The 12,558-nt window shown below is 39.0% G+C and overlaps 1 protein-coding gene across 4 annotated transcripts in view; it reads left to right on the forward strand.

Annotated features, from left to right (window-relative positions):
• nfatc1 (nuclear factor of activated T cells 1) overlaps positions 1-12,558 on the forward strand; it is a 108,707-nt gene that overhangs the window by 66,151 nt on the left and 29,998 nt on the right. For all 4 annotated transcript variants that reach the window (XM_036567614.1, XM_036567615.1, XM_036567613.1 and 1 more), the window contains 2 exons: positions 599-654; positions 11,560-11,692. In XM_036567614.1, coding sequence (XP_036423507.1) covers positions 599-654; positions 11,560-11,692 — 189 coding nt within the window. The remainder of the gene's footprint in view (positions 1-598; positions 655-11,559; positions 11,693-12,558) is intronic.

A 12,558-nucleotide genomic window follows, 5' to 3' on the forward strand; every position in this document is an offset into this window, starting at 1 on the left:
TGCAGAACTCTGCTGCTCGCCTCCTCACCCGCACCCGTGCACATGAGCATATTACACCCATCCTGCAACATCTCCACTGGCTTCCTGTAAAATACCGCACACAATTCAAAATTCTTCTCCTCACATACAGAGCTCTACATAACCCTGCTCCTTCTTACCTCTCTGATCTACTTCCCTACAAACCAACTCGCACTCTCAGGTCTTCCTCTGCTGGTTTACTCACTGTCCCACCTTCCAAACTTCATGGGTGCGGTGATCGTGCTTTCTCTAGGCTGGCTCCCCGACTCTGGAACTCTCTTCGCTCACATATTCAACAGGCCAACTCTGTCTCCACTTTTAAATCTAAACTTAAAACTTATCTCTTTTCTGTTGCTTATAACTGTTCTCAATCCTAAACCAGCCCTTTGCCAAGTCCTGCTATGTTTTGCTTGTGATGTTATGACTGTGCTTCATGTTCTCATGTCTATCTTTACTGTTCTGTAAGCGTCTTTGAGTTCTTGAAAAGCGCTATATAAGTATAATGTATTATTATTATTATTATTATTATTATTATTATTAAATATGACCAATAAAGAGTTATATCTCTTCCTTTTTTCAGATGGTCATCATGTATGGGAGATGGAAGCCAAAGTTGACAAGGACGCCTTTAAACCAGTAAGTCATTCACTTGAGCTTTGATAATTGTACATTTTATCGCTGTCATGACAAAACCTCCTGTCTGAAATGATATCTTAATAGGAAAAGGAAGAAACATTAATTTTAGTGTACTAAACAGTGGTGAGACATTATTGCAAGTAATTTTCAGGCCCATTTTATTGGTCATTCAAAATGAAATGTTCACACAATGTAAAGGGCAGCTGGAATGGTGTCCAAAACTACAACAAAATACAAAAATATACAAAAAAGAAAACAATAAAATTGAGTTATGATATACGCATGCATTAAGTACTTTAAAACAGTTATCAGTCCATAATTACATGGATGCAGTGCTGACAAATAGAGGCTAAAGCATCAGTCAGTAATGGGATTCAACCTGTAGACCAGCCACAATATATACAACGCTACATTACACTGTTAGAAATAAAGGTTCTGTACGTTTTTCATTCATTAAGGTACAAACAATGTAAATGTTCCCTCAAAGGTACAACAGTGGTTTTAAGGTCTGATTGTGAACCTTAAATCAGTTTTTCCAAGTGAAAAGTTCGTATTTGTACCTTTTCATAACCGAATGTTTTAAAACAGAACAGTAAAATAAAGTCCTGGAGACGAGACGGGGTGTGTGGAGTCAGTACAGCTTAGAACATATCATTTCAGTGGATTATGGTTCAGTTATGTTCCCTGACTAAAGGTACTGAGATGAACCCTTGAGGGTTCCACCCCAGTGACAAGAGGGGTACTGCCCCAGTGAGAGTTTACTACCTTTATTTCTGAGAGTGCATATACGAATGCTACGTTACAAGCATGTACACACTAAGGCTGCACAATATGTCATTTGTTAAAGGAGTGAAATCCAATTTATCCAATTTTCCACCTGCTTTTGTTGTTAAGTGAAGATATGTTTGGTGTCCAAGTCAGTAGTCACCCAAATCTGTTCTGTGAATAGATCCCCAAAACATCTCTCAATCTGCTGAAACTTCATCCAGATCTTCTTGAATGTCATGCAGACTTGTAGATGTGATTTAGGACACATTCCGACTATAAACTATAAACATCATCAGAACTTCACCGAGTTGCTGAATGCAGCAGGCAGGTATTTTAGATCACAGGTGTTGTGCCAAATTCTGACTTCCCCACAGGGTCCACACACATGACGCAGTCCACAGATTTCTGTTGTTTATATTTATAAACATATATGTTCAATTCAGGATTACAGTTATAAATGTAACAGTTATAGTTATTAACAGTTATTTATAAAAAGAAAGAAGAGAAATTGTGAATGCAGTCTGTGCAGTTCCCATGCCTGTGTGACGTGCATGTATGCAAGCAGGCATCAGAATTCGGCACAACACCTACACAGCACCACTTTATAGTTCACAGTGAATCATACTGTGTCCTAAACCACATGAACAAGTCTGTGTGACCTTAATGAAAATCTGGATGTGGTTTGTGGGTTGAGAGAAGTTTGAGGAATGTGATTACAGAAAAGATTTCGGTGACTAATGACTTCTGCTCTTTTTTAGCAACATTAATCTCATATCTCCAGCTCTAAACTAAGTAATCAAAATTTGGGCGTTATGATCTTTATAAAGCATGATGAAGTTCTCTCTGCAGTCCAAATCAAAAGGATGAATCAGAATTCTTCTTTCCCCATTTTTATCCCCAAGCTCACAGGATTTTTAACCTCTTATTCCCCAGGGTATATTTTGGTTTTTCCATCTGAATTTACATGACCAAATCATAAGGCAAATTATTCAGTAACTGCATGAAATAAATGTACATTTTTATTTTATTTTATTTTTTTTTTTTTTGTAAATGTTCCCCTCAAATTAACAGAACATGTGTTTTATGATCACACATAGTGCTATATGCTTACAATTTACTGCTGAAAACTAAAACTCTTAGACGCTCTTTGTATTATTTTATAAAAATAATGTTTACAGAGCAGATCACTGAAGAGACGCCATCTGTTTATAGTTTATAGCCCAGATTTGTGGAAAAATGGGTCGACTTTCAGTAGATAAAAAAATTGTGAGTTCAGCTTCTTTTATAATAAGGGTTAAAATTACATCACCCATCTATTTGACTGGAAAGAAGACAGTTACAGCCTCATACGACCCCCACCTTTAGAATGTAGCTTATGAAATATGAAAGTTATGAAGAATATGACGAAGTGTGTTTTGAAACCACCGGTGGTCTCAAGGAGTTTAAAAGGTTAAACCTTTAAATGATTTAGTAAGAAATAATAGACAAAAATAAGTAGAAATTGTAGAAATACTGCCGACTGCCCAGCTAATTTAAAACATCACCTTTTTTTTTCCAAGTATCCAAAAGTATCTCAAGTCAATGATTTGTTAAAATATAAGTTCTGCTGTTTTGAAAGTGAAGTCTTCGATTCTCAGTGTCTCAAAGCTACGGAGCCCTGCTGGTGACATCCGGTACAAATAAAAATAATGTGTGGCCACTCCATATTAGCGCATGGAAACGAGATCCTAATGCGTGACCACAACTTAGAAAGGCATGGGAATGAAATGATTAAGTTGTTGTCACGACTAGTAAGATGGGTGTGGGGACAAGATCCTAATGCGCGGCAATGATTTAGTAAGGCGTGGGAACAAGATAATTAAGTCGTGGCATGGGAACGAAATTATCCCCTTTTAAGCTGGTTAAGGCTTAATTATCTCATTCTCATGCGTTACTAAGTCGTGGTCTCTCTTTAGGATCTCATTTCCACGCCTTACTAAGTCATGGCCACACATTAATTTTATTTATGCTGGATGTCACCAGCAGGGCTCTGTGCAAAGCTGCACTGAATGTCAATGAAACCTTACAATTACAAAATTACAATCCCTATACAGTCTAATGCAGACGTTTGGGCGCCTTTGGTGAAATTCCTTGATTTGTTGATTTTTTTAAGTGAAAATAAGTGAACACCCTCTACAGAGACACACTTCTGCACATTTTAATACACAATCACTGTTTATTTTTGCTGAATTTAACAAATTTGGAAAAAAATAAAACATAAAATATGGCCAAACGTTATTCACAGAAGACGATGACTGTCTCCCTCCTGCTCTCTCAGTGACTGACTCATACTCCCAAAGCTTAAAGACCACAGTTTACACTTTGGGATTAGACTGTGTCTGTGTGTGAGGCGGTACACCTGCTCCCCATACACACACACACAGAAACACACAGACACACACAGACACACACGCACATAGACACACACACACACACTACTAAAATATGTCTGTCTGCGTCTGCCTGCAGGCCTAAATTCTAGTCTGTTGGAACAGGCCCATTCTAAACATGGACAGTACCTAGCCAGTGTTCCCCTAAGCAACATGGAATTTGCTTGAATGAACTGCTGGTCTTTTGTCTCCGTCTGGGAATCTGACAGAATGGACCTGCAGTACGAGCTCTGATCTTTTAATCCTGAGCTTGTGTTAAACTGAGCCACGCTTCCCATCATTCACAAAACACACTCTCTTTAACTGATGTCGCGATTAAATCATGCTGAAATTTTGAAAAATACTGAAATTCCCCTTTAAGCATGTTGCAGTAAGCAGCAAACCCTACTGCAGTACGCTTAAAGGGGAGTTTCACCAATTTTTCAAAATGTCTGCATAATTCAGGGATTGGGAAAGAAGTGGTTCATTGTAGAGAAATTTACCAACTATTTCTTTAGAGTGGAGGTGAAAGGAACCAGAGGTCACAACACGAATACAGCCATTTTATTTGCTATCCAAAAACAGTGAATCTACACATTTTGTATATAATGTTGATAATGATAAAATAGTGGTGAATTTGAAAAAAATATGTTTTCTTGGGCACTGTTTTGCCTGTTTTACCGCTTTGCCACAAACATATTTTGAAGAAAAAAAAATTAGGCCAAAATGCTGTTATGAAACAACTATGAAGTAGCTTTCAGAGACTTCAGACATCTGGTTCTTATCACCACCACTGTGAACAATTCAGACTTGTTTTTTTTAGAATGGATCATTGCACGTCAGATCACTGTAAATGACTTTGTTTACAGCTTAATGATTGAATTATGCAGAAATTTGGTATAATTGGTGGAATTGCCCTTTAACAGTGAGACTAAATATCATTAAAAGAATACACTGACACATTTTTACCCCTTGCACAAAATGTAGCATCACTGCAAACTGCATTCCTAAATCCTCACGTATCTGCCTCATACAGCCCTGCATCAAGCTGTCAAAGGGGAACTCCACTGATTTTCCTAAATTTCTCTGTATTTAGACCAATACGATGTAAACAAAGTAATTCAGAGACATGTGATGTAAAACGAGCTGTTCCAGAGAAATTTGCAACCAAACCAGTTAGACACTTGTGGTAAAACCCAAAAAATGAGGCTTTATTGTTAGAGACTTTGGCAAAACTGGGGGTTGATGAACAAATTAGAGATCCAAATACAAAGAAAGACAAATATAACAAAACCAGGCAACCAGATCCAAAGAGCAAATTCAAAAACAGTCAAAGAATCCAAGATGGGTCAAAAATACAAAAGGGCCTCAGTAGTCCTCACAATTAGAAGCAACACCTCGCTAAGAACCTAATCTGAATATAGTACCTTTATACTACTTTAAAGAACAAGTGAACCACATTAGTATTCGGGTGAGAGTGAACGATGATTGGAGCGCTGTGGAGGGTCAGCAGGCACATGATCCCCAGAGGATTCTAGGAGATGGAGTCCATGGACGCTTCAGGGATGCGTAACCATTCAAAATCCTCAGAGCTGTGGTGATGGGCACCAGGCATAATACCTCTATAAGCTTCCAAAGAAAGCTATTACATTTTGGATAGTAAATAAAATGGCTATATTTGCACAGTAGACATGGTGACCCCTGGTGCCTGTCGCCACCACTGTAAAGAAATGTAAGTATAAGTTTCTCTACAATGGACCATTTCACACCAAACCACTCTGAATGACTTTGTTTACATCTCAACGACTGAATTATACAGAAATTTTGAAAACTCGGTGGAATGCTCCTTTAAGTAACCTCAAATAAATGCCAAATATGTGTACAAATGGCAAAAAATTATATTTCCAAAGTTCCAAACCTAATTCTCCAAACTATTCCTTTAACATTAGTCTACTGTTAGCCACCATATAACATCCACTGGATTTCTAAGATAAACGAATATTCTGAGTTATTGGCACAATAAATATCATTGAACTGGCAAACGTCTGAAAGCCGGTCTTTGTCTAGCGCCTCGCGGTTCATAACTTTATACGGCTTCCACGCCCAGTTTCAGCGCTCGCTGAGTGAATGGGGACCATCTGCTTGAATGGAGTATTAATGTGTTAAACATTTTTTTTACAAGGGTCTCTTTGATTTCTGCCCTTCCCTGCCCTGCTGTCTGCATTTATATATTTATTTAATATGAACTGCTCTCTAACTCGCCCTAAACCACATGCTTCCCTGTGTCTCGTGAGTTGCCTTGTGCAGCGTGCCAAGCTCTTGCTCAACTGCTTGACGGCATTTCACTCGATTGCCTCATTCACTTTCACCTCGGGATATTACTGTATTTATCCTTTATGTGTCCATATGAGGTCAGTGAACTTAGTACTTAAAAATAGAAAAGGACAGAGTTTGAGAGAAAAGACTGGAGCATAATTTGAGGGAGTTAATTGTAGAATCAGGACTATTGCAGGTACAGAAGACAGCAGGCAACACTGGAAGTCTACATTGGACGAATAAGAATTTCACTGTCATTACATTACAGGCTACTGAACAGGAGAGAATAGAGGCTGCCGCACACTTGCTGTGCCACACTGCATTGCATAATTAGGGCTGTTTGATTCAGTGGAGTAGGTTCCACTTCATACTCTAGATTCCAAAAAACCAAGACATTCAGAAGGACGTCTGGCAAAAATAAAGAGCACAGTGTTTATTACATTTATAAATAAATAAATGACCCTTATTAGTCCCACAGTGGGGAAATTTCACCTTCACCCATCCGTGCAGTGAAACACCACATACACACTAGTGAATGCACACACACTAGGGGGCAGCGAGCACACTTGCCTAGAGCAGTGGGCAGCCCTGTCCGCAGCACCTGGGGAGCAATTGGGGGTCAGGTGCCTTGCTCAAGGGCACCTCAGTCACGTACTGTCGGCTCAGAGGATGGAACCGGCGACCTTCCGGTCACAAGGCTGGGTCCCTAACCTCCAGCCCACGACTGCCCTTAACACAGGAGGGTGGGTCCAGTAAAGATTACCTTATTGTCTTGTCAACTACTTAGGGTGGGATAATTTGGCACTGACGATTCCCGAATGACTGGAATCGTTTTGCTCATTTAATAAATGATTTCTTAATGTTGTTGCTGAGTTTATTTGATATGTGAAGAACATGACCTCTCAAAAATGTACAGATTTCTGTTTAGTTTGTACCACAAATCATATTTTTGCAAATGTAAACACTTGAATAGAAATATACTTAATACATTAGTCATGTTTTATTGTTCTCTTAAACAGTTTAATAATTTGTTGTAAATGCTTACAGATCCAAATTGTGCTGCATAAGAAATCTAACAGCAAAAGAAGCCTCATGCATCTTTAATGCAGTGATAGGAAACATGGTAGCTCACAGAAAGCTGACCAGCCTGAACATGCATGCATCATAACTCCTCTGGTGGCAGATTTATACACATCTAAGGGGTCATTGCCACATTCTCAGAATGGATCGCCAGCAAGACACTTAGTTCTATTCATTGCTCTACAAGGATATATTTTCCATATTTTGAAAACTTTTTGAATCATTTGTGAATAATATTTTGGCCTTCAGGTGTTTTGACATGGTATGATCCCACCCTGTGAAAACAGTTTGAACGCCCCTACAATAAGATACATCATTATAAAGTAACTAACTCTTCTCAGACTTGCTGTTTTTGAGCTAAAGGCCAAGTAGTGAAACTACAGACTAGGCTAGTAATGTTAGCTGAGGTGTCAGATAATTAGTGTTTGTCTCCAGCACTAAACCACCACCAAAACCATTCATATGTTGTGTTTGTTGTGGTTTGGATAATGGTATGTTGGTCCACCAGCATGGCCAATCTGGGTGACCAGCTAAACCAGCACCAGACCAGCATAAACCAGCACAAACCAGCTTAGACCACCACGGACTGCATGCTGGTTTATGCCATTTTTTTCAGCAGAGTCTGTTTAGCTTAAAGATTTTAGAATTGCTGCCTTTCATGGTGTAAACCTCAAACCGTGCATGATCTGCTAAGGCTTTTTGTTGTCTGGTTCTGGGTTTAATTTAACACTGCGATGGCAAAATGCTGAGTCATGTGCTGGGAGAAATTGAATGGCACTCGGAGTTGCAGAGTGCCGCTGCGCATTGACTGCAGATGCACTGGCGTGGTGCTTAATTAAAAACAGTGATTTTGAATTTTTGGACAGTGGCCTTAAAAAGTTAGCATTGGGTAAATGGCTGGGAGCACAGCAAGGTTTGCTTTTAGCCATAGCTTTGTTAAACTCTCTACAGAGTTAGCCAGCTGAACGTTAATATTTGTATATAGGAAAGGAGCACTATCTTCAAATATGTCAAATGTATCATGAAATACTACAATTCTAAGATTCTACTGTTGCTACATCTGTCAAACTTTCAGTTCAGACTACCTGTTAGCATCCTTAACACTTTAGTCTCTGCTAACAGACTAAAAAGTTCAGCAACACAAAGAGGAGAACATCTGAAACAAGATGTTCACAGTGCAGTCACAGTGCAGTGTTTACAAACTCAGACAATATGAATAATGTCCAATATGAAGCGAACAAAAGAAGATTCTGAAAATCTTATTTACATTTAATCAAACTAGGGAAATCGTTTAGTCTCTCAAGGCTTGAGTGTCTAATAAGGAGGAGGATGTAGTGTCAGAAGCTGCCCCTTCGGATGAGTTACAGCTAAAGCTAAGACTAGCTAGACAGAGCAACGTTAGATGCTAATGAGGCCTCGTTGTGTTTCATATGAGGTCAGCGAACTTTAATGAAATGTTACAGTCTTTTCTAGCTTATGTTTTTAATCCCAAGTGTGAGCAGATGAACTAAGAATGGTATTTATTATTAGACGTCATATTTAAATGATTTTAGCAAATACAGTAATCCTGGTAAATTTTGCTTACCTTACAGCCAACATCCGTTTGCCTGTTAATAGTTTTGTCACTGAGCTGTGAGCTTGGTCTTCCACAAAGTTCAGCTTCAGTAATGAAGTAAAAATGCCGCCAGCCTCCAGGATGACCAGGATAGTGTGAGTCAGGCATTATATTCTTATTAGTAACATCTTTGTACCATTTCTTTGCCCCGTAATGCGGATGAATTTACTGCCACCACCGTTCTCACTGCAGGTCAGTTCAGAGGAGTTTTGTCAGAGCTTTTTTAGAGACCGTGACTGAGAGGAATCATAATTTTGTCTATTGGACACAAGTTTACAGTACATATGCACTCACAGGAATGAGCTCTTAAAATGAATTCACTGAAGTTAAAACATTCAGCTAAAGCTAGACTAGGCCAAAGTTCAGCTAAAGAGTCCACTGCATTGATTCTGTTTATTCAGTGGATTAGAATAACCATTGTTTTTCAAATTCACACAGATTTTAGTGGATATGGAAGAGGAAATCTTTCACCACTGTTGGTCCTCAAGGAAGAATTTGGTTGCTTATTTGGAGACTTAGAAATGCAGGATAGAAATTTCAGTCTTTAAAATATGGAAAGCCATAGTAAAAGCTATCGTTAGCTTCAGGGCTGCGAACGCAGCTGGGGACTAAGTTAACAAATGAAATTCTTTCTAGCGGCTTGCTTTTTATCTGGCTTTGCTCGGCAGCCACGCCGGCACGCTAATATAAATAGTGGCAGGGAGCTCACCTGCATGTGGCTCCGAAGACTGCGAGAAGACTGATGACTTCCTCTCTGGCTACTGTTCAGCGCCTCCATCAGTCTGCTCCCAGCCACATGGGGTTCATCTCAGGCGAGAGAGGGAAGAGGGAGGGTTCGTCTGTAGACTCTCTTCGCACTGGACTCATACCGTAGTTGTGGCCAGAGACGGTGCGCGGTCAAAAGTTCACTAGCGTCTGGAGACAGAGAGGAGAGGAGTGCGGGAGAAATAGAATGTCTGGATGGAGTCCCTGGACGTCCTTTCATTCAGGGTGAAAAAATCACACCGTCTGCTGCTTCGCCCTTCTCAGCCTAAACTCATCTACCCTTATTGCTCAATCACCAGAACCTGCTGGTTCTGGACCCCTCTGACGGAGTGAATCTGAATAGCAGAGACATTATTGTCAGTGTTCATTGGTGGCCAAGGTTTTAAAGGGCCATTCTGGCCTAAAACTAGCATTCAATATGGTACTTGTTGTTTTATGTAGTTTTCTGTAGAGCAGCATTAAATACCTCAGTGTCATCGATTTGACAGAATTCACGATTCACGCAAACATGTTTAAATGGAGGTGATGGGAACCAAATGTCTGAAGAGTTTAATGCCTCTGAAAGCTCCTTCACAGAAAGTATTACATGAATTAATGCCTGACATAAAATAAGATAACATGATCCTTCGTTAGTCCCACAGTGGGGAAAGTCACAGTGCTACAGCAGCAAAGAGATAGCAAGGCATTCAAGAAAAGAGTAACAAGAAGAGGATTAACAAAGTAATTAGCCTTGTTAATATTACTAATAATAAATAACAGGGTTACACTTTGTTACTTGTCACTGTATAGTCAATATATCGCTGTTGTGGGAAGAAAATCTTGTATCTCCATTTTTATCGTTTTTCAGTTTTTGAAATATTTTGATAGTGCCTGTGGCTCTTTACATTATGTTTAAATTTCATGATGAATGGACCAAAAGAAGAGGCCCACAATGACTTGGAAAAAAGTCTGGTTCCATTGACTTACATTAAAAGTGAAGTAGGTTTTTTCTTTATCCTGTAAAGTTACCATTTTGAAGATACGAGGTTTTCTTCTGACAACAGCGATATGTAATACTAAAAATAAAAAAGCTCTATCCTTCACCAGAACTCTATTCACAAAAATGAACAATATAAACATTATAAATAAAAAAGCAAAAAAAGAAATGTACACTGTAAGTATATTTTACCAAAACTGCACATGGAATATTGCACATGAAGTGTTGATTATATTGCACATGGGAATTGTAATGAATTAATAATATAAACATTATAAATGAGCACACAAATCTTTACACTACTGGGATATTTTACATGCATTGCACATGGAGTATTGAGATGTTATGATGTCCAACCATTGGGAATCCCCAACCCACCCCCCACCCCCCACCATATAGCTGATGCATTGATATAGAGACTAATAAATACATCAATGATATTTCAGCTTCTGATTTCCTCCTGCATTAGCCAGCTAGCAGATAACAGTAAAAGCATTTAAATAACCCATCTTCATATATTTACATTTACAGCATTTCACAGATGCTCTTATCCAGAGTGACTTACAATTTGATCATTTTTACAAAGGTAGGCAAAGCTATTGTTAGGAGTCTTGCCCAAGGACTCTTATTGGTACAGTGTAGAGTGCTTACCCAGGCAGGGGATTGAACCCCAGTCTACAGTGCAAAGGGCTGAGGTGTTACCCACTACACTGTGCCAACCATCGTGTAGTCTTTCAACAGTTCCTCCCACCTTCAAGACACAGAAGGTGGTTTTCTAGTCTTTAAAGCAAATAATGTCACTCTCAAGACTGGCACCATTGTAGGATGTGAGTAGGCATGTTTATAACAGATGTAGCGATGGCTACATTATTCATTTTCGTCATAGTGCTCCTTTAAGGTCAGTGGAGTTCAAATGTAAAATGTTTCTTTTTTATCTGGCATGTAAAATTATTTTATTTTTCATTTTTCCCAAACAGACGACCTTACTTGTGGAGATTCCACCTTACCGAAACCAAAGAATATCCAGCCCAGTTCAGGTGAACTTCTATATATGCAATGGCAAAAGGAAGAGGAGCCAATACCAGCGATTCACCTACCTACCCCCTAATGGTAAAGCATTAATTCCATTGTTTATATATTCATTTGATGATGAATGAATTTTTCTTACACACAGAATCGTGTAGAATCAAACAAAGCTTTTATTTTTCTCTGTTGAAAGCAATAAACACATAAACGTAACGTTTTAATTTACATTCTTCCCTGGAAACAGGGAAGTGGGAAGGTGTTTTGAGAAAATGGAGGCTAAAAATTATAGCAGCATACAAGATGTACAGAGTGGCCTCATTTAAAATGGTGTGCTTTTTCTTTTCTCATTATATTTTTATAGGATAAGTGCTCACTCTGCTCTCACACTCAGTATGATGCAGATTTATGCTAATTGTTGATGTGAGGGGTGGAAACCAATTGGGTCACACTCTTGGTCAAGCTACACACTAAGATTCAACACTTGAGTGCACACTGAGCTGGAGATAAAGCGGCTGGAAAAAAATGAATATATTCATAACGTAGGACATTTTTACATTAGTTGAATTTGTACCTTCAGAAAACAATATTAGGTGATTCGGGGCTCAGAACTAGCCAACAATTCTGCACACATTTACTCTGGACGTGCCCTCAAAGTGCCGAACGGTTGGCGAGGGAAGCAATTCAGCTTGCTTTAATAAACATGCAGTGTCAACTGCAGATATATTAATAAAGCATAAAATAAACATAATACTCCAAAACAAGCTCACATAGGTCCTAAGAATGTTCAGATCTGTTTTATTAATTATTAATTCATTAATTTAGTTAGTTAGTTTAATTTGTAGCCGTTGAATTCAACCTATCCTAAAAGCCGCGGGGCTGCAGCCCCCTCAGCCCCGCCTTTTCCTGCATTCCTGCCTGGAGAAGTAGAGAATTTGCAAAATTGTTGTTGA

This window comes from Colossoma macropomum, unplaced genomic scaffold, assembly GCF_904425465.1.
Source record: "Colossoma macropomum unplaced genomic scaffold, Colossoma_macropomum, whole genome shotgun sequence".
Classification (NCBI taxonomy): domain Eukaryota; kingdom Metazoa; phylum Chordata; class Actinopteri; order Characiformes; family Serrasalmidae; genus Colossoma; species Colossoma macropomum.